The 18442-nt window shown below is 40.7% G+C and overlaps 4 protein-coding genes across 8 annotated transcripts; 2 read left to right on the top strand and 2 right to left on the bottom strand.

Annotated features, from left to right (window-relative positions):
- Positions 1–17: 17 nt before the first annotated feature.
- Positions 18–3855, bottom strand: CG33725 (uncharacterized protein; the record flags this gene model as incomplete). 2 transcript variants are annotated; one of them, NM_001300120.1, is made up of 3 exons in its annotated part: positions 18–269; positions 333–650; positions 3808–3855. In NM_001300120.1, the coding sequence occupies 3 exons, from the start codon at positions 3853–3855 to the stop codon at positions 108–110; spliced, it is 528 nt and encodes a 175-aa protein (NP_001287049.1). In that variant the 3' UTR covers positions 18–107. The 2 variants fall into 2 exon arrangements, with proteins under 2 accessions (NP_001287049.1, NP_001027125.1); NM_001031954.2 differs by lacking the exon at positions 3808–3855 and adding an exon at positions 709–774.
- CG10663 (uncharacterized protein) lies at positions 1429–12046 on the top strand. Of its 2 annotated transcripts, none has more exons than NM_001104123.2 (8): positions 1429–1663; positions 6587–6752; positions 8333–8640; positions 9187–10014; positions 10235–10710; positions 10771–10885; positions 10944–11160; positions 11218–12046. In NM_001104123.2, exons 2-8 carry the CDS (start codon positions 6690–6692, stop codon positions 11455–11457), a joined length of 2247 nt encoding a protein of 748 aa, NP_001097593.2. In that variant the 5' UTR covers positions 1429–1663; positions 6587–6689; the 3' UTR covers positions 11458–12046. The 2 variants fall into 2 exon arrangements, with proteins under 2 accessions (NP_001097593.2, NP_001097592.1); NM_001104122.3 differs by having other exon boundaries at positions 11218–11769.
- On the bottom strand, positions 12036–14736 carry CG10616 (uncharacterized protein). Of its 3 annotated transcripts, NM_001259805.2 has the most exons (6): positions 14535–14736; positions 14268–14442; positions 13827–13917; positions 13632–13757; positions 13491–13538; positions 12185–13279 (listed from the first exon to the last, which is right to left on the bottom strand). In NM_001259805.2, exons 1-6 carry the CDS (start codon positions 14625–14627, stop codon positions 12286–12288), a joined length of 1527 nt encoding a protein of 508 aa, NP_001246734.1. In that variant the 5' UTR covers positions 14628–14736; the 3' UTR covers positions 12185–12285. The 3 variants fall into 3 exon arrangements, with proteins under 3 accessions (NP_001287048.1, NP_001246734.1, NP_648576.1); NM_001300119.1 differs by lacking the exon at positions 13491–13538 and having other exon boundaries at positions 12036–13279; NM_140319.3 differs by lacking the exon at positions 13491–13538.
- A 1943-nt stretch (positions 14737–16679) lies between these two features.
- Positions 16680–17392, top strand: CG32102 (uncharacterized protein). Its single transcript, NM_168500.2, has 2 exons — positions 16680–16703; positions 16873–17392. Exon 2 carries the CDS (start codon positions 17041–17043, stop codon positions 17305–17307), a length of 267 nt encoding a protein of 88 aa, NP_729804.1. The 5' UTR covers positions 16680–16703; positions 16873–17040; the 3' UTR covers positions 17308–17392.
- Positions 17393–18442: the final 1050 nt, after the last annotated feature.

The raw sequence follows: 18442 nt of genomic DNA, 5'->3' as shown, positions 1-18442 counted from the left end.
AAAAAGTTTCTCAAATTAACCGGGCCCGCAAATATTTTGATTTTATTCATTTCAAATTTCACAAGCTCAGTAATGGGTATCTGTTAGTCGATCTCTAGTTTCGATGATTATGCGTTTATGAGATCCTCTGCATAAACAAAAGAAACATTCGTATCGAACTGTGGCCTTTTGTCGAATATCCATATTAAAGATAGCAAATAGTCTCCAGATGGAAATGGCAGCTTCAATTTCTCGGGCCTGAGATAGAAATCCTTTACGACTTGCAGGCCCTGTGGTAATGCAATGTTGTGATACCAAATTAAATGTTGAGTTATTAATTTTAAAATACTTACCACATATGGGCACGTGTGGTTTATGGTGGAGAAATCTTTGAAGAGATCGAATATAATGCGTACAAACGGATGGAAGTTGGTCCGCACAAAGCGACAAGCATCGAGTTTTACGTCTAATAACCAAGGCTTAAAACCGTTGGCCTTTTTAAACAGCTTGACGTGAACTATTATGTTATTGGCCGGATGTAGAACCGTTCCATTAAAGTTGAGTAAGACCTTCTCACGACTGACCGCCTTCAGACGACAATTGTGGAACACAAACCAGGATTGATTGCGACTTAGACAGGCGAAGTTCGTAAACTTGAAGACGACGGCATCCTGTGAAGGTTACATTATGTAACTATTTTATACTACTTAACAACTCTTTTGTTTTTACATTTAAATCAATGACGAGAATGCCAACTGCGACGCAGAGAATACTTGTAACTAGCTTTGACAACATGGTACTAAAAACTTATTGTTATTTATGTTAATTGTATTTGATGACATTATCAAAATACTAATCGATTTAGCAATTTCGCCAGTTAACAATGTAATTATACATATGTTCATATCTAAATACTTTTATTTTTTTGCTTTGTTTAAATTGTAATTATTTTCAAATTACATGAACATGTTTACTTATTTCCATACTGAATTTTTATCAGTTATGTTTTATCTTTTGCACGAGAAATCGATTCCAACGAAAGACGTAAAAGAAGCTGTTTTTGATCCTTGATCGGGATTAACAAGTTCATCCAAGCAGATAGTCGAGTAACTAAACTAAAACATTATTTTTAGCATTTTGAAGATCAATGATTAATGTAAAATTAAAAAATATTTTTTCTGTACTAGAGTAGAACAGACTTCGTTTGAGTTTTTCTCGGTGTACTAGCACCTTTGCCTGCATTCGCAATTCGCAGAAATCGTGGAAGCATTTGTGCGTCCCCCTGGGATTTTCAAAGCGATCCGCACATTTTTCACTCGGTTCCAGACCACTGTGCACGGCCAACATGTGTGTGGAAAAGTCAACGGCAAACGCGACGTTTTTCAGCTCGCCGCGGAGCGTTGGCGTTTTGCTTCGCTCAGTCTCAGTTCTCGAGAAGACGTCGGTTGGATCGGATCGGATCGGATTGGATCTGAACGAAACGGAACGGAATACGGGATACGGAACGATTGGGCCTGGACGGGATCGGGTTGTTTACGCGGAGTTTGCGAGGCGACATCCGACATCCGACGTGGTTCTCCAATGTAAAAATAAAAACTGCTTCAATATGTGTGCGCAAAACGGATTTTGAAACATTTTCGAAAAAAAAAGAAGGAAACTCGAGCGATCCAGTGGTGTCAACTAGGTAATCGTTGGGTAAAATTAACGCTAAACGGTTGACAGTTCAATATTCGAGTCATAAAAGCCAAATAATGTATGGGCCAGTTAGCCGTGTTTATATGCAAAGTGCGTCGGTTTATAGTTCTTAAACCGAAACAAAAATGCTGCCAAGTCGCTAATCGAAGTGCAGCTGAAGGAGACATGGTGCCAAGTGATAAATGGAATAAAAAATGTTTCATTCATGAAAACAATCCGCGTTCGCATAGCCACAAATACCCATGAGAACGCAGATGTATTTGGATCTGCACGCATGCTATTCTACACATGCAGTCAAAATAATAGCAATTAAAAAAACGCACAAAAACTAAAATATAGTGTGAACGATTTTATGTTGCATATTTCCCATGAATCATGCAAGATTCTCAAAAAAAAAAAAAAAAATACTTCTGTTTCGTAGCGCCTATAGAAAAATCCCCTAATTAATTATGTTTTTTGGTCAAAATTTATATCTTTGCGACATTTAGTTACCAAAAAGACATTTTTGTGGTTGAAACATTCGGTTGTCTTGAAAATAAATTATGTTAATGAGAATTTGGAACGGAAATGTTTATGGAACTTGAAAAAAAAAACAGAGGTGCGAATATCTAAAACAAATGTTTAAAATAATTTTGAAGCTTGTCTACAAACTTTGGAGTTATATTTAAAATACAGCCAAGATGCATTTAAAATGTATTAGATAGTTTTGTATTCACTGGAATATAGAAAGAGTTTTGTAATTATAAGACAGTTACATCATGAATCGAATGATTGATCTACGAAAAAGTACACAGTGCGTTTGTTTATCAATCTTGAAGATACATATGCGGCGTACACTGCTATTAATTTGACCCCATCTGTTGTTGCATGTGTGTTTAAAATGCATTTAATTCATCTGTGGAAAATTGGGTGTTCTGGTGGTGCGGTGCGGCGGGCAGGGGATCCATGGATGCGTGGATGTGGATTCGCTCGCCCGGATGTTCGGATGCTGGGTGCCTAGGGATCGCCGGCTTGTGGGGTGCTGGGCGGAGGCAGTTCGTCGGCGTCTTTGCGATGCCCCATCGATGTCGATGAAAATTGTGCATTTGTGTGTGCGCCGCTTTGTGTGCGTGGATGCGAAGCATGATTTATTTCCAACACTTCCGCTAATACAACTCATGTGGCCGATGTCGCACAGCAGACTTAATGCCCCGCCGATTACAAAAGGCTGACTAACAAATAAAGCTGGCCAAAATCTGTGGACAATACCAAATGCCCAAATGCCCAAATGCTCAAATGCTCAAATGGCCCATGCTGCCCACGAACTGCCCACTTAGTCGGCGGCAGATAAATAGGAAAAACAAAAGCCAGCGACAGCCAGCTCGCAGCGATTGGGCTTTTTTTTTAGTAGCTGGTCACGTCATTAAAATTGCATTTGGTTAAACGGGCCCGCGGTCATGCAACATAGACACACACACACACACGCAGTTGCACACACACAACGACACTTGATTGGCCATACCAGACATTGTGGCTAGCCGGCCAAAGAGCCACAAAAAATAAATCAGCCAGCTGCACTGCGAAAAAGATCTAAACAAAGTGAAAAAACAAAAATGAAAATAAATTAAAAAATATTCACTTTCTATCTCTTGTTGGCATAAACCACCTGACCTTCCATTTATTAAAGTAATAATTTTTTTTTAGATAAAGCAACCTTTGCATAGTTATCAAAACAACGATAGATATGATTTCAAGGGAATGCTCACTTTAACACGTTTTTAATTAAGTAAACAACTTCAATGGTACAACTTTGATTCGTTTACATGTAAGCCAAATTAACAGAGCTAGATATGTAAAGTGGCTTTTAAATAAAGTATACTCTATTTTTGCCAGTGCAGAAAACTCTAGACTCGATAAGCGGCTGGCCAGATCCAAATTAGTACATTTTCATTCATAAAAAATCGTTGTAGTCGACTCCACAGCAATTTAAGAGTGAATAAAAAAAGTGAAAACTATTTGGACCGCATGCCGAGCGGGCGTAGGCAGTGGGTGGTGCAAAGTGGGCGGTGGGTGGTGGGAGGTGATCGAATTTGTGGGCGATTCACCTTGTTTGCGGAACTGGTAAACAAATCATAATACTCACCGCTTACTCACCTGTAGGAATTCGATAAACTGGTCACTGGATACGGCAGTGAACGGCATCTGGGAAATATTATGATATTTATGAGATGCGTACTCGACCCCGTCATATTTGCCTTTTAATCGCACTTTATCATGGAAAGGCAGTTGCGGGGGGCGGGCCAACTACTGCGGTTTGTTTACACCGAACGTATTGAAACAAGAGCGGTACACGGGAGCGGTATGGAAGCGGTACGAATCCGTTGACGGAGACGGAGACGGAGATGGTGGAGGTGGAGGATGTTGCTGCTCTGTTTGCTATGCGAACGCATCGCGATCTAAATTAAGAAGCAGCGTCGCTCGAAGTACACACAAATGTACATAAATAATTTGTTTGTTTGAACGCTGGGGTGGACATTTTAGTGGTTTTCAAAACGGAGCATTTCAGCCAAATCAGCAAAAAACTAACAAGCTTATAATATCTTTCGTTTTAATATGCGTTTTGGCGTTAAAGTATCCTTGAGATACGACCAGAACGTGCAAAGTTTGGGGAAATGTGAAACTTTTGACGGACCAAAAAATAAACAGCCAGACAAAATCAATTAAAAAGCAAGCAAAGTGCAAAAAAGCTAAAAACAAAGAAGAGTGTTTAAAATAAATATGTTTAGAATTAAACTGGCTAAACATATGAAATCGAATAATTCTTTAGATATTTATATTAATATAAGAAAAACTATCTAAATTTAGAGCGTATACTAAGGGGGTTCTATTTTTTTTTTATAGAGACTTTAATTTTTTATAACACATCGTATATAGAAACCACCTTACTTTCACTTTCTTCGTTTGAAACCAAATGCAACTGATAGTAAGTTACACAAATGCTACTAAAGTATTTCCTGGTTTGATCTCCCAAAGAACTTAACTCCCGCCAAACATCGCTTTTCGAAATAGTTTATAAATCATTTTGTTTACTCGCAGATGACGTCACATAGATTTGGTGGGGAAATGTCCGTCGCGATATATAAATCATGTGTCGTCAGGTGTGTTAAAATAGTATCTAGTGGTTTGTTTGTTGTGAATCTGTGTATCCATCAAATCCCGCGAAAAGATTCTTCACGGATCGCGAGTTACTCAATATTGGATGCTTATAAAATTGAATATATGTATGTACAATATATCCACAGTTTGTTCAGTGGGCGCTGGATGTACATATGTATTTCACATTGTAAATAAATCACATCGAGTTATTCGTACACCCGAAGAATTGGGTTCAGTGTCTGGGATTTCGCTGTTTTATTGCACCGATTTTTATTGGAATTTAGCGCGGCATATAAATGGCCAATTTGCAGCAAACTTGGTCGGGATGGCAGTATCGAATTTGGTCATTTGGAATAACCAGAATGCCGAATGTGGGAGAGAGGATCGTGCGATGCATTCAACTGGTAGGTTGCCCCAGTGCATCTGACCTTATATGATCGCCAGTAGTTGGGGCGATACTTGGGCATCCAAGTATCTGAGTATCTGAGTAGCTGAGTATCTGAGCATCCGAGTATCTGATTATCCAACTATCTGACTATCCAAGTATCTGAGTATCTGACTATCTGAGTATCTGAGCATCCGAGTATCTAAATATCTCAGTTTTGCGGATGTGGCCAAGATCCAGTGTTGACGCAAGTTCGAAGTACGATGTACTTGTTCGGTTTCTTCTGGGTCTACTTAAAATTCCGCGTTGCAGTTGGAAAATGAAAAGTATTAGACCAGACCTTTCATATTGAAAAACCCACTTATGCAGAGGAGCATAGCATCAAAAGCACTCGGCGCACAGCTATATATGTTTTCAATTTTTTCCTTCGTTCTCTGTTTGTAATTACATGTACGGGGTATGTAGCTAATTAATTTCACTTTTTTCTCGATTTTTTTTTTTTATAATTTTACCCACTCTTTTGATCACTTTGTGCTAAGGTCCCAGACAAGTTCAAATATTTGCTTTGTAGTTTCTGGCCAAAAGGCGAATGGTGAGATAGGGAGTCGGTTAAACGAACAGATTCACCAGATTCACAATATATATTCACTTGATCCAACAGCGGCATTGGCATCGTTTAATTGTGCAGTGCGTGGGGGGCACTCTTTATGTTTTTGGATGAGTCTACTTTGACGCAAATGAGTCGCTTAGTCTGGGTAAATTAGGCACTTAAAAGCATAAAACAAGTACAGGTTCAAGTACGCCTATGCTGTAGTATAGTATTATATAATTTAATTGGGCTATCCCACAGTGAAGAGGAATTTTGATGGCTGCTATGTTGAGTAATCCCATGGGGTCAGCATAATTGTAGGGAGATAACTTTCCAATGAGAGCATTCCAGGGAAATGAGGATATGTATATTGTATAAAACCATAGCTATTTAAGATTTTTCCTATACCAAAGAATACCTATTTACATATGCTAATAGAATGAAAAAGATTGAACTAGAAATCTCTAACTTAGAAGTAATTTAAAAGCTTCTGAAGGATGATTAACTTAATCAATTTGATCTGAATTAGTCACTACAACTTCATTATTCAAATGAATGAATATGAATGAATCACAAATGAATGAATATAGAACTTTTATATCAGCAAGTTATTAGTCTAAAATTCAAATTAATTTTATAGATTATGAGAGGGCATAATACTTACTATTCAATTGTATTTCAAAGAGTTCAAGGTTAAGTTCAAAACGGCTTTAAATTCGTTGAGCTTCTGGAACGAACACCCAAATAACATACACACATCAATCGAAACAATCCACTTACCCACATTTCATTTCTATTCGCAGTGCATTTGTCAAGGTTCTTGGATTCACGGATTCGTTACGACGGTATTGAAAACTACCGATCGATTTTCGATTTTCGAGACAACGAGACCAGAAGCAATTGAGCATGAAAGTGGTGTGCTGGGTTTTGGAATTCCTCACGGTGGTTCAGCTGCTAATCGAAACTCAGGTGAGTGTGTATAAGTCGATCAAACCACCCACTTGTCGAAATTCGAATCAAAATCCAGTATCGTAAATTACGTCAACCCGAAGCAATTCGTTTGGGAACTGCGAACTATTTATTCACGAATGCAAGGTCAATTACCGCAGCCAAATTAGTCGCACTCTCGATTTTTTTATTTTTTTTTTGAATTATTTTGTATATTGTTATATCGGCGGAATCGGTTGCGGAACGATATATACATATAGTTGATTCTCCTTGAGCTTGAGGTGTGCACAGAGCGGTTCGCATTTCCGCATGATTTGATGGGAATGTTTGCGTTTTCCATTTCTGAGTTTTCGAGTTTTCCAATTTGACCCTGACCTACGTCGTTTTTCGAGTGAGTCTGATTTATTGGCACCTCATTATGCGAACATAGTGTGTGCTGGTTTATTTGATTCGACTAATTTCAGCTGTAAACATGGTCATTAAAATAATTTAGCTATTCAATTCATTGACTAAAATCTCTTGATTACCCCGCTTCTGCTCGCTGGAACGATAATGGCTTCCTGTTTTTGCAAAAAAAAAGGCAGATGATTAGGTGAAAGAATTTGTTAGCTGGTTGGAATAAATGAACTACTTTTGTTGCTGGATATTGTCATTTGAGTGTACCGGTTATGCTTATTTTCCCGAGAATTTTTAGAACCAGTCATAGAACTAATAAAACTTTTTGAAGCCTTCATTAATTTCGAATCTCCCTTTGAGGTCAGACAATCTTAAAACTGACGCCATTAAATTATGTCTAACATACTCAAACTAGCTTAATTTCGAATAAAAGTAACAATTTTTATAGAGTGAAAAATTACAGATTATTATTTTTACTTGAAAACATCAACTTTATTATACTCGTTCATGTCTTAGCTCATTCAAATCAGAAGTATAGTTATGAATATTATTCACAACTTGATTGTGACTCAAAATGGATCATGATCGCCTTCAAGTGAATATACTTATCTGTTGTAAAACTTGGCCCATTTACACGATCAGTACTCAGCAGCACAATGAGGCACCAGAATGTGTCCCGTTCCCCGGGGATGTGGCGACTGCAGGGCGTTGGTGAAGAGGTTATGGCAATCGGTTATGTCGGTCCTCGACAGACGTCGAAGCCTATTTTCGACTGGGACGGATGCAGGGATCCGCCGGATCGGTCGGCGAAAAGCGTGTGTTATTTATAGAGCGGCGTCGCGTCGCCGCCTGGCGTCCCATTTGGAACTGGAGCTGGGACTGTGGTGTACCATGGTATATCGCACCATACATACACTTTCCTCGGGGATCACACTGCGCTGGCAGACACGAGACTGTCGAGAGCAATGACACTTCAAATAAAAAGCGGCGACATGTCTGATTTATAGTGGTTGGATGTGGATGTGAAAGAGGATGAGGAGGCAGGAGAACAGGGAAGCTGGGCAGCGAATGTGGGCTCCTTGAGGCCAGCAAAAGAAGTCGTAGGGCGCAGATCGCATTTCACACTCGACCCCGCAGTAAAGTGGGAAATCCAAAACCCAATCTTTATTACACACACACAAATTCCTATTGTTTCCATCCATCAGAGTGGCTATGTGCAGGAAGCGAAGAGGGAAATTTGGGATGCGATGGCTCACCATCGCCATCGACACCATCAGCACTATCACCACGGATCATCGCATTGGATAGATGGGCGGCGGGTGCACCGTCTCCGGATGCCACACCCACAGCGCTGGAGTGGGCGGCGGCGATCGCTCAATCAACACCAGCCCTTCAGTCGCTGGTCCCAGTGGTCACCATGCGACGAGGAGTGCGTCCGCCGGCGGGAGCGGTTCTGCAAGGTGAAGCGCAAGTGCGGACACACCAAGCACGTGGAGCAGAGCAAGTGCAGCCAGTGAGTATCCTTAAAATAAAATAAATACTAATAGTGTTTATAATTTAACATTATGCAAGTTGTTGGAGATTGTGGAGATTTAACCAGAGAAGTTTGAATATTAAGTTCGAATTTTATATACTTAATATATTAAAGTAAAGTAGTTCTTTTTGCATTATTTTATACCTATAATAATACTTAATAACCTAAAAGTATGAATCATATAAAACATGTTTTATTTAAGGCTTTCTAGAATTTTGATTACATTTCTTTAAGTGCTTTCAAGTTTGTCTGGTGCAAATTAAAAGTTCATAAGCATATTGACTTATTTTTAAACCCATTTAGCACAAAGTCTAGCAAGTCTAGAGTACATGTGCATTACGAGTATGACTATTTATAGCATTGGTTCACACAAAAATATTAAGAATATTTTTTAGGCCACATTTTTTAGTTTGTTTATACCCAAAAATTTCTAATTTGAGCAGCGTATCCTATTACTTTTCATACTTGAGAACAAATTATGTGTGAAATACCCTCAGATCTTGAGTATCTTTTTATACTACACAGTTGTCATCCTGCACCTGCAATAAAGTGGCAGCCACCGTTAATTCTGGATGATAGCCACATCCGCGAGAGAATCCAACCGCTTCCGCAACCCCAACCACAACCACCACCTCCTCCGCCTCCGTCGATTATTATAAATGCGGCAGCTGCGGCGTCAAGTGGTCCCACTGTGGATTATCGCTACACCGAATACAAGCCGCCACCAAACTATGCTTCACTTTATCCATCAACACATCCACCTATTTATACCCCCACTTACCCCGCCGCTCATCCTCCAACCCAACCACCAACTTATCCGCCGCCAACTCATCCACCAACTCCACCACCGACACCTCCAACAAATCCTGATGAAGTGGTGCGCCACCTGCCAAAATATCCGGGCAAAGATATATTCAGCGAAGAGGATGTGGAAGATGAACTTGAACCCGAACCAGATGAGGATTTAATAAGTTCCGATGAGCAGGGTGACTTTTTTGTGCTCAAACATCATCGCCACAGGCGAAGGCAAAATCATAGAAGACCCTCCCACAGGAAACCTCCCAAGGAGGAAGACTATGACGACTCTGACTTTGTGGACTTTGGCGAACGGAAGTCACTGAGACACAGACATTTGGGTGAGGATAGCAGCGTGGAGGGTGATGTTTTTCAGTACGAGGACTTCGATTTACCCGACACTATGTACGCGGATTCTCAGGAATCCGAGGGGGAATTTCGTAATATCACCTGGATGCAGCCAGCAAAGGATGGAATAGCTCTCAGGCGACGCAAGGTCTACTCCAAGTGGAGTAGATGGACCAAATGTTCGCCAAAATGTACGACGAGGAGATACAAGTAAGCAGGATATTTATGTTAATTTTCTTCACCCATTCCCAGTCAGTTATTTTGAATTCTTCAGAATTCAGATGATATTTCGAATATATAGATACATTTTCATTGAAAACAAAAAGATATATAGATCAAAGAGATGCCTTTAAAAATCCCATTAAACAATTAAAATTTACAATCGTTTTTTACACAACAAGGCCAATAAAGAAATGTTGTACATCTTCAGGAAATGCCGCATCATGGATCAGTGTGGCCGTGAGGTTCTCCGGGAGATCGCCTACTGCTACACGGAGGGCAGCTTCTGCCAGCAGTGGCTGCAGACGCAGTTCCAGAAGACACCAGCCTTTGAGACAAGACCGGGATCGGGATCACCGGCCAATGCGATGCGAAGGATGCAATCGGAGCAGCCGGAAGTGTCCATGAATGACCTCAACTACATAATGACGGGAAAGGGTTACCGCGGACCGGAGTACACTCCTCTAAAGCTAAGCTGCGGCATTGTTCGCAGTGGAACTGGACGGAGGAGCATGTCCAATATGCTGAAGATCATCGGAGGACGGGCGGCGCGCAAGGGCGAGTGGCCATGGCAGGTGGCTATCCTGAATCGCTTCAAGGAAGCCTTCTGCGGGGGCACACTAATCGCTCCTCGCTGGGTGCTGACCGCCGCTCATTGTGTGCGCAAGGTGCTGTTTGTTCGAATAGGTGGGTTACCATGCCATGGGCTATTGGATTTCGAAAGCTATATCATTTGTACTTCTTTAGGGGAACACAATCTCAACTACGAGGATGGCACGGAGATTCAGCTGAGAGTGATGAAGAGCTATACACATCCCAACTTTGATAAGCGCACCGTGGATAGCGATGTGGCATTGTTAAGGTGGGTTTGTAACTACATCTTAGTTAAATATCCCATTAAAAGTGACCTTATTTTACAGGTTACCCAAGGCGGTCAATGCCACCACTTGGATTGGTTACTCCTGTTTGCCGCAGCCCTTCCAGGCGCTGCCCAAAAACGTGGATTGCACTATAATTGGCTGGGGCAAGCGTCGCAATCGGGATGCCACGGGCACCAGTGTGCTCCACAAGGCCACCGTGCCCATCATACCGATGCAGAATTGCCGCAAGGTTTACTACGATTACACAATCACCAAGGTACTAACTTGTGGCTAAAGATTAAGTTATGGAATAACTTATGGTTATATATTTTAGAACATGTTTTGTGCCGGGCATCAGAAGGGTCACATAGACACGTGTGCTGGGGATTCAGGAGGTCCACTCCTGTGTCGGGACACCACGAAGCCCAACCATCCGTGGACCATATTTGGCATCACCTCGTTCGGCGATGGATGCGCCCAGCGCAATAAGTTTGGCATCTATGCCAAGGTGCCCAACTACGTGGACTGGGTGTGGTCGGTTGTCAACTGCGATGGCAACTGCAAGATGCACTAGCATCTGTGGCATCTCGGTGGTTACTTCGTAGACATGGACTTGGGTCCGCTAAGTTGCAGAGGCTGTGAAAAACTAATTTACACTTTAAGTGTTCGAATCGTGCGAGAAATCTTCGCATGATCACCACAACACAATTATTATGTGCTCATTTTGAACTAGAAGTTGCAAAGGAACAAATTCGATTCTAATTTAGACAACCAAATAATTGTGTAATTAAAGTCTAAAGGCACGTACTAATTGAAAGTACTATTACTTACCACTTAATATAGTTACAATTCTAACTTGCCTAATGTACATAACTGAACTCTTAATGTTTTATGCTAAACAATTACTAATGAAATTATTAATTTCTTCTTTAAGGTTAATATAATTACGGTAGGCATAAGTTAAAACAGGAATCTGAGATTTAAGGTTGTAAAATAATTAATAAATTATAAATAAAAAGCCATATGAACTGTAAAAAGTTAAATTGCTGTAGCTTGACCACTAAAATACACTACAATTAACACTTAGATCCTCTTAAATGGAAATAGATAAGGAGAAATTCCCCTATAGGCGTACCAAAGAATCGCAGATATGTATATTACTTATTAGTTTATTATATTGGTGTTAAATGCTGCACAGTTTTGCTTCCACAATAAAACTATTTAACGTGATCCCTATACACATTCTTTTTTTTTTTACTACTACGAGTACACAATGAATTATAAAAACAAACGATCACAATAGAGAGGTGAGTGCGTGGGCACACATGCAATTAATGTATCTGTATAAAAACATTTCATATAAATTGGTTTATTGGTTCGGTCATCCCAGCATCCCAGCTGCCTACCGCTCGGCTAGGACAAAGTGAAGTGCCACGGAGGACAGGAGGACCAGCAGGGCCACTGCGATTCCCACCATGTAAAGGCTGCGCGAAAGTTCCGGCTTTGGCATCGAACTGGTCATAATCCCAGAATCGTCTATGCAATCAGCGTCCATCTTGCAATTGTTGAAGTGCGTATCATCCGGGAGTCCCTCTGCCTCCACGGATATGGTCTCTGGATCTAGATCCACGTCCAGAATCTGTTTAGCCTGGGCCACCACAACAGTTGGTGCCTCGCCACGGAATAAGTACTCGGAAAACTGAACTACTGCTCCGACCGACGCACTGGGACCCTCTGAAGGCAGGCTGAAGAACACACGTCTCGGCGGCTCACTAATGTACAGAGCTTCATTGGTCACATATGGATCGGTGAGTCCATCGCAGTACACTTGTATACGCGTTATCAGCGAACGGAGCACATCGTCGCGTAGGAAACGCTTAACATCTGCTATACTGTTTCGAGGATTGCAGAATACCTTTGAGGTAATAATGCCGCTCATGTGCAGCGTGCCACTAAATTCGCGCACCTTGATGTCCGTCGGTTTGCTCAGCTGGCATTTCATGGGGAGCACGATGCTCGCCCGGATGGTTTCAGTGCCTCCGATGATTCCTTCGGACGCAAGCCGCGGCAGGGAGTCAGTGGTGTTGCTCGAGGCAGTGGCCGTGCCACCTGTTGTCGATGTCGGTTGCAGCTTGTCCACTTTCGTCTTTTTCTTTTTGATATAGGCCTGCAGATCGATGGTGTCCTCGACAACTTCGTTTTGGAGGAATACTTCACTGGCGAGCAGGTTCTTGCGCACCGACACTATCATACTCTGGAACTGGTCTTCGATGTTGACGCGACGCGAGGAGTCCAGTATGGGCAGCACATCATCGAAATCGTAGCTGCACTCCAGCTGAATCCACTCGAAGGGTTTGTCCACAAACCGGAACTCCATATTGGTGAAAGTGCCGCCGCTATCAAAAGAAATACTCATATTATATTTAGGCTAGGAAAAGTCTGAATGTAATCAAACTACCATATAAACATGAACAATCCTAATGGTTAACTAACACATAAAATGCATTCCAAGAAATAAGAAACACAAGGACAAGGATAGCAAAGAAAGTGATTATTGAACATAGAACATAAGTTATGAAAGTACATAGTTCTCAACTTTTTAGTTACCATATGATGCATTTTATGTTTGCCGTAAAATACGTTTTTTTGCAATGTCTAGTTATAAATTGTAAGCGATTCGTTTGGTGAAAGAAAGAATACACATTGAGACCCGTATCTGTGATCAGGGATTACGTTTCCGATACTCACTTGCCATAGCTGTAGTTCTTGCAGAGCACTTTCTTGTCGGCCAGCGAATACGAGAGGAATACGAAATCAGTCTGTGCAATGTCGGTGGTGTAGACGCCAAACGAGCTGTTGCTTTTCAGGAGCAAACTGGAAAAGTAAGAAAAGAGGTCATTTCAAATGGAGACTCATATCATACTCATATAGTTAGTGACTTACTCGTAAATATCTGAAAACAGCTTTTTGGCATTCTTAAATTCGGCGCTCTGTTCGTTTACTACATCGGATCTTACTGAAGACACAAAGATTCCTGCAAAGATAAATAATTCATTAATAATTAATTCTAGATGGTAAGTCCTAAAGCTTCGCTTACTTTCATCTTAGTTAAGTACCTAAGTTTACATTACTGGTTTCACTACCCATTACTGATAGCTTAAAGATTTATCTATGACGAAAGATCAAAAGTTTCGAATTGACAGATTAAACAGTCAAATTGGGTGGGTTAGCCCATATACAAAACATACAAAAAAAAAGGGTTTGGCTAAATTTCGAATCCACGGGAGGAATACAAGGTCCCCATAAATAATATGCCTTAGCATTATGACTATGATTATTTCTGGGTAGGGCAGATAAAACTGCAGGGGCAGCACGCAAACCCACCGATGACGTCAAAAGATCCGGGACACATTTTGCTGGCGCTCAGCCACTGGGAGGCCAATGCCTGTGAGTTGATGTCCGAGATGGTGAGCCGGACCTCCGACAGGTCCTCCAGATCCGCATCCTCCTCGTTGTTCCTGGCCAGGTGGACCACCACGCTCTTGGTGAGATCCGCTTGCTATTTCAACCGAAGCGGATGAAACCAGGAGAAAGTGGAGATTCAGTTGAGCGGGGGAACCAAACAAAATCTACGTGGCGGATGGCACTTACATGGCCCACGATTATCCCGTACGAGAACTGGTTCTCCTGTGCGCATTTCTCCAGGTACAGCTCGTCGTGTTTGCTCAACAGCACTGTGCGCATCGTGGCTCTGGGGTTTCTGTTTACTTCGTAAATTTAATGTTAACTATATTCGTTCCGAAATGACAAATTTTTAGAGCTGGGTACACCCCCCACGATAGTAGCTGTAATCGAATACTTGCTATCGAGGCTAAATTTCGATAGTGAGCGATAGTGCTAAGCTATTCAAATTTGAATTCAATTGCTATTTATTTTCGGATTTTAAAAATAACGCCACAATCAAGTCCATTGACCTTAATTAAATGGTGTTTGGGAATTTATTTATTTTGAATGTGCCGACTATCGATACGCACCAGCTCTATGAATTGGTGTGACCGAAGGTTATATTTTAAAAGTATGGATTATGAGGTAAATTCTTATCGATATTTAACGAAGTTTATTTAAAAAAGCTTGCCATCTCTAGAAAACTGTTAAATTTAAAAATATATTCGAAATTTTAAAAAGTGTAATTAATAAAACAACATTACCCTTTTTTTTTACTAAGAATAACTACTAAATTTTACATGTTTGTCCAAGATTTATTTAAAAAGTGTTTCAAATACCATGTGCAACATCTAGATAATATAATATATATGTTTAACAGCTCCTGGCGAGGCATTTAAAAAAAAAAATAACATTCAATAACTGTATACGTATAAATACGTAAATATACCTTATTTAAATAACTCCCTGAATGTTTATACAAATTTTATGAGAATAGGCACACTTTACTTTTATCAATTAGAACATGATTGAATAGATTTATTTATTAATTTTAAGAAATTGACAAGCAGTAATTTAAAGAAGACTCTTTGATATAGGGTTGTTTATTATTGAAATGTAATTGCAGTTTACTTTTGATTTTTCTTTACGAATCGATAAAGTCCTTGAGTGTTTATTTTCCTAATCTTTAGACACTCGACTTAGGATATTAAGACTTAATTTACCTCCGCGACTGCAAAGCGATGAAAGTATGTATGTATGTACCCCCGTGGCAGGTTCTTCAATTAAGGCCCCCGGCTCCAGCAGCAACATAATCTCCATCTCCATCTCCCAATTCCGCTGCACTGCATCAGCTGCCGTGGGGCGATTACGCACGACGTCTGGCCGAAGAGCGGACCCCATGAGTACGGATCCGTGCCACCCAAATGGTCAAGTGGCCGGTGGACTATGGCGCGAACGGACGCGATCGGTAATCGAATTAGGTAAACAAACACTCCATAAGGCGGGCGTACGTTGATAATGTGTGCATAAGCAAATAGGAGACCGTATTGGGATTGGAATTGGGATTGGGATTGGGGCTGGAACTCTGCGCTGGACGGATGGATTGGATGGACTGCGATGGATGGGGAGATCTCGAGGAGCGGGTTGCGATTGCGGCGGCGATGACGGGCGAAAAAAAACTAAATGAAATTTCATTTAGGTGGTCGCCAACGGCTGCGGACCATCTGCTTGTGTGAATGCTTGATTGTTGAAGTGCCACTTGATGGGGCGAGGGCGCACGCTACTCGCGGGGATTACACTGGCCAAAATTGGGATCAAATGGTTACGAAATATGTATATACCATATATAACACTATTCCATAGAGACCATTGATTCAACTCTTTAAATATTGCTATAGATCTTGAGTAAACTAGTAAAAAAAAATCGTAAAAAATATTTTTAAAAATTTCAGACTTTAATTAAGAACTCTTACTGTCAAGTTAAGACAAAAAAATGTTGTAAGAAGATAATTCTGTTACTTTAAATTATCCCAGAAAACAATGGAATGAAAAATATCTCAGTGCTGAAAGGTTTCTTTGGTTGCTGAGCAATATGGGTCACCGGTTTACGCAATTTCTTACCGTGCAGCGATCGGTATCCAGATATTATTTACTTAGTAAATTATTCCTGTTCGATTGTTTGCGTTTGCTCTGGATCTCTGGCATGAGGGCACTCGAACGTCATCGTCAGCAGCGTTTCATTCATGATTCGCCTTTCACAAATCGAAGAAACATATATGCACGAGTGTTCGGTGCATTGTGCACTTTGCATTCGAACAGACAAATAAATACAAAGGCAGTTCTGATCAGCTTAGTGAGACATCTCATTATCGCCAGGTGATTCTGCTGAACCATATCGTTTCGCATCCAGATTTCTGCACTCGCTCCTCTTTCCACCCGATCCCATCCCATCCCAACTGATCTCATCCCATCTCATTCCATTGGGGAATCATTTCAGGTAATTGCTTTTTAACTCGACTCTCAGCTTTCAGCTTTCATCTTTCAGCTTCCAATTCGAATCCTGCATCGCCGGGAGCCACTCAATCCGTGGGCTTTGATGCAATTTGGCTTCTGTGCAGGCCACTCTGCCACTTGGTGTAGCCCGTTTCTGCCCCGTTCTGTTCTGAGAGTTGCGAGCTGCGAGCTGTGATCTGTGTGGCTCCCCGATCACGCCATGTGTAGTTTAGTTGCAGTTTCGATTCACATCGGATTGCCTTGCCCAGGCAGCACATCAATCATCCATCACGCACCAAAGGCCGGGAGACAACGACCCAAAACGGGCAGTGCAAACCTGAATGGCAAACGGCCCATGCCACGCATGCGATTTATACGTGTCCAAGGTTCACTCTGGATCGCAATGGATGCAATTTGGCCACTTCACTGCACATTTGACCGGATTAAAATTCCTTTCAAATGGCTATATGCTACTAAGCTCTTTTAAATTGCAGGCATTTTAGTTATTGTTATTTAGCGATCATTTTATGTTATCTTTCAATGCAATAAACGATTTAGTTTGTTTAAAAAGGACTTTCAGGCTTAAATCTTCTTTTAATAAGTTTATGTTTAAAAATCGAGTTTTAATTGCAATTGGTCAGTTTAAAAGCGGAATAGTAGTTATGAAGTCCACAAAAAGGAAGCAATTTAATGCTTTTCTGTTTTATTATAATGCTAATGTTTATATTTTGCTGAGGTATTATTTACCAATTATTTATATATATTTTTTTGTCTTTCTCCTGAGTAGAATCAAATAAAAAGTAAAACAAACATACCATACTGCCATTTTATTGATACAATATTACAGCTATTTTAATAATTTCGAAATAAAATATTTTATTATTATTATTTATTTTAGAAGTGTAAGCAAAAAGCCAAACTTCTTTTCAGTCTTTAGCCTTAATTGTTAGAGATTATACATATGCATGAACTTTTGTAAATGTAGCTCATTTGTACACAGATCGATATGATAATCAAGAGTTGGTATTTGAAAGTGCCTACTTATTGGGGCCATGGTCTCTGGCTTAAAGTAACGATAAATTGAATGCATTACTCAACAGTAAAGATTACGAACTAAATGTTCCTAAATGGTACAATTTAAGCTGTACGGTTAATTCAATCAATTAGAATATTACATTAGGCGAGAAATGCACCTAAAGGTTGACTTCAAACGTGCTATGGTATCCCAACTACATTTGTAGTTAAAATTAAAGGGTTCCCCAACTCCTCTTTCTCTTCTTATTCTGGTTCTTCTTCTTGTCACTTCCCCAAAGCGTTCGCTCTCTCTCACACTCACTGCTCTTCATTCGTCTGCTTCTTCTTCTTCTTCTTGCCACTGTTTATACTCAGCACTTTACCAACAACGAGTTTATAATTGTTTGATTTGTGTGCGCGCATAGTGTGCATGTGGTTGTCCCGCTCTCGCGCAGAAGAGCGAGAGAGCAAGAGTTTGCCTCAACGGGCGCCATTATGAAAGTACGGTACTCGTAAACCGGTTGGCGTTTCGAAAAGCACTCAAAAGCGGAGTGAAACTGTTCGAGTGGAGCGGAGTGACCCGGGTGACCAGGTGAAATTCAAGCGCT

This window comes from Drosophila melanogaster, chromosome 3L (genome assembly GCF_000001215.4).
Source record: "Drosophila melanogaster chromosome 3L".
In the NCBI taxonomy this organism is placed as follows: Eukaryota; Metazoa; Arthropoda; class Insecta; order Diptera; family Drosophilidae; genus Drosophila; species Drosophila melanogaster.
This window is presented reverse-complemented; position numbering and strand designations above follow the sequence as displayed.

Coding starts and splice junctions, on each gene's coding strand:
- CG10663 (NM_001104123.2), top strand. CDS start 6,690: ATGAAAGTGGTGTGCTGGGTTTTGGAATTCCTCACGGTGGTTCAGCTG. Junction 6,753..8,332: donor AGCTGCTAATCGAAACTCAG/GTGAGTGTGTAT, acceptor TCCATCCATCAG/AGTGGCTATGTGCAGGAAGC. Junction 10,886..10,943: donor AGCGATGTGGCATTGTTAAG/GTGGGTTTGTAA, acceptor CTTATTTTACAG/GTTACCCAAGGCGGTCAATG.
- CG10616 (NM_001259805.2), bottom strand. CDS start 14,627: ATGCGCACAGTGCTGTTGAGCAAACACGACGAGCTGTACCTGGAGAAA. Junction 14,443..14,534: donor ACGGGATAATCGTGGGCCAT/GTAAGTGCCATC, acceptor CGGTTGAAATAG/CAAGCGGATCTCACCAAGAG. Junction 13,539..13,631: donor AAGAACTACAGCTATGGCAA/GTGAGTATCGGA, acceptor ATTTATAACTAG/ACATTGCAAAAAAACGTATT.
- CG32102 (NM_168500.2), top strand. CDS start 17,041: ATGTGTAGTTTAGTTGCAGTTTCGATTCACATCGGATTGCCTTGCCCA.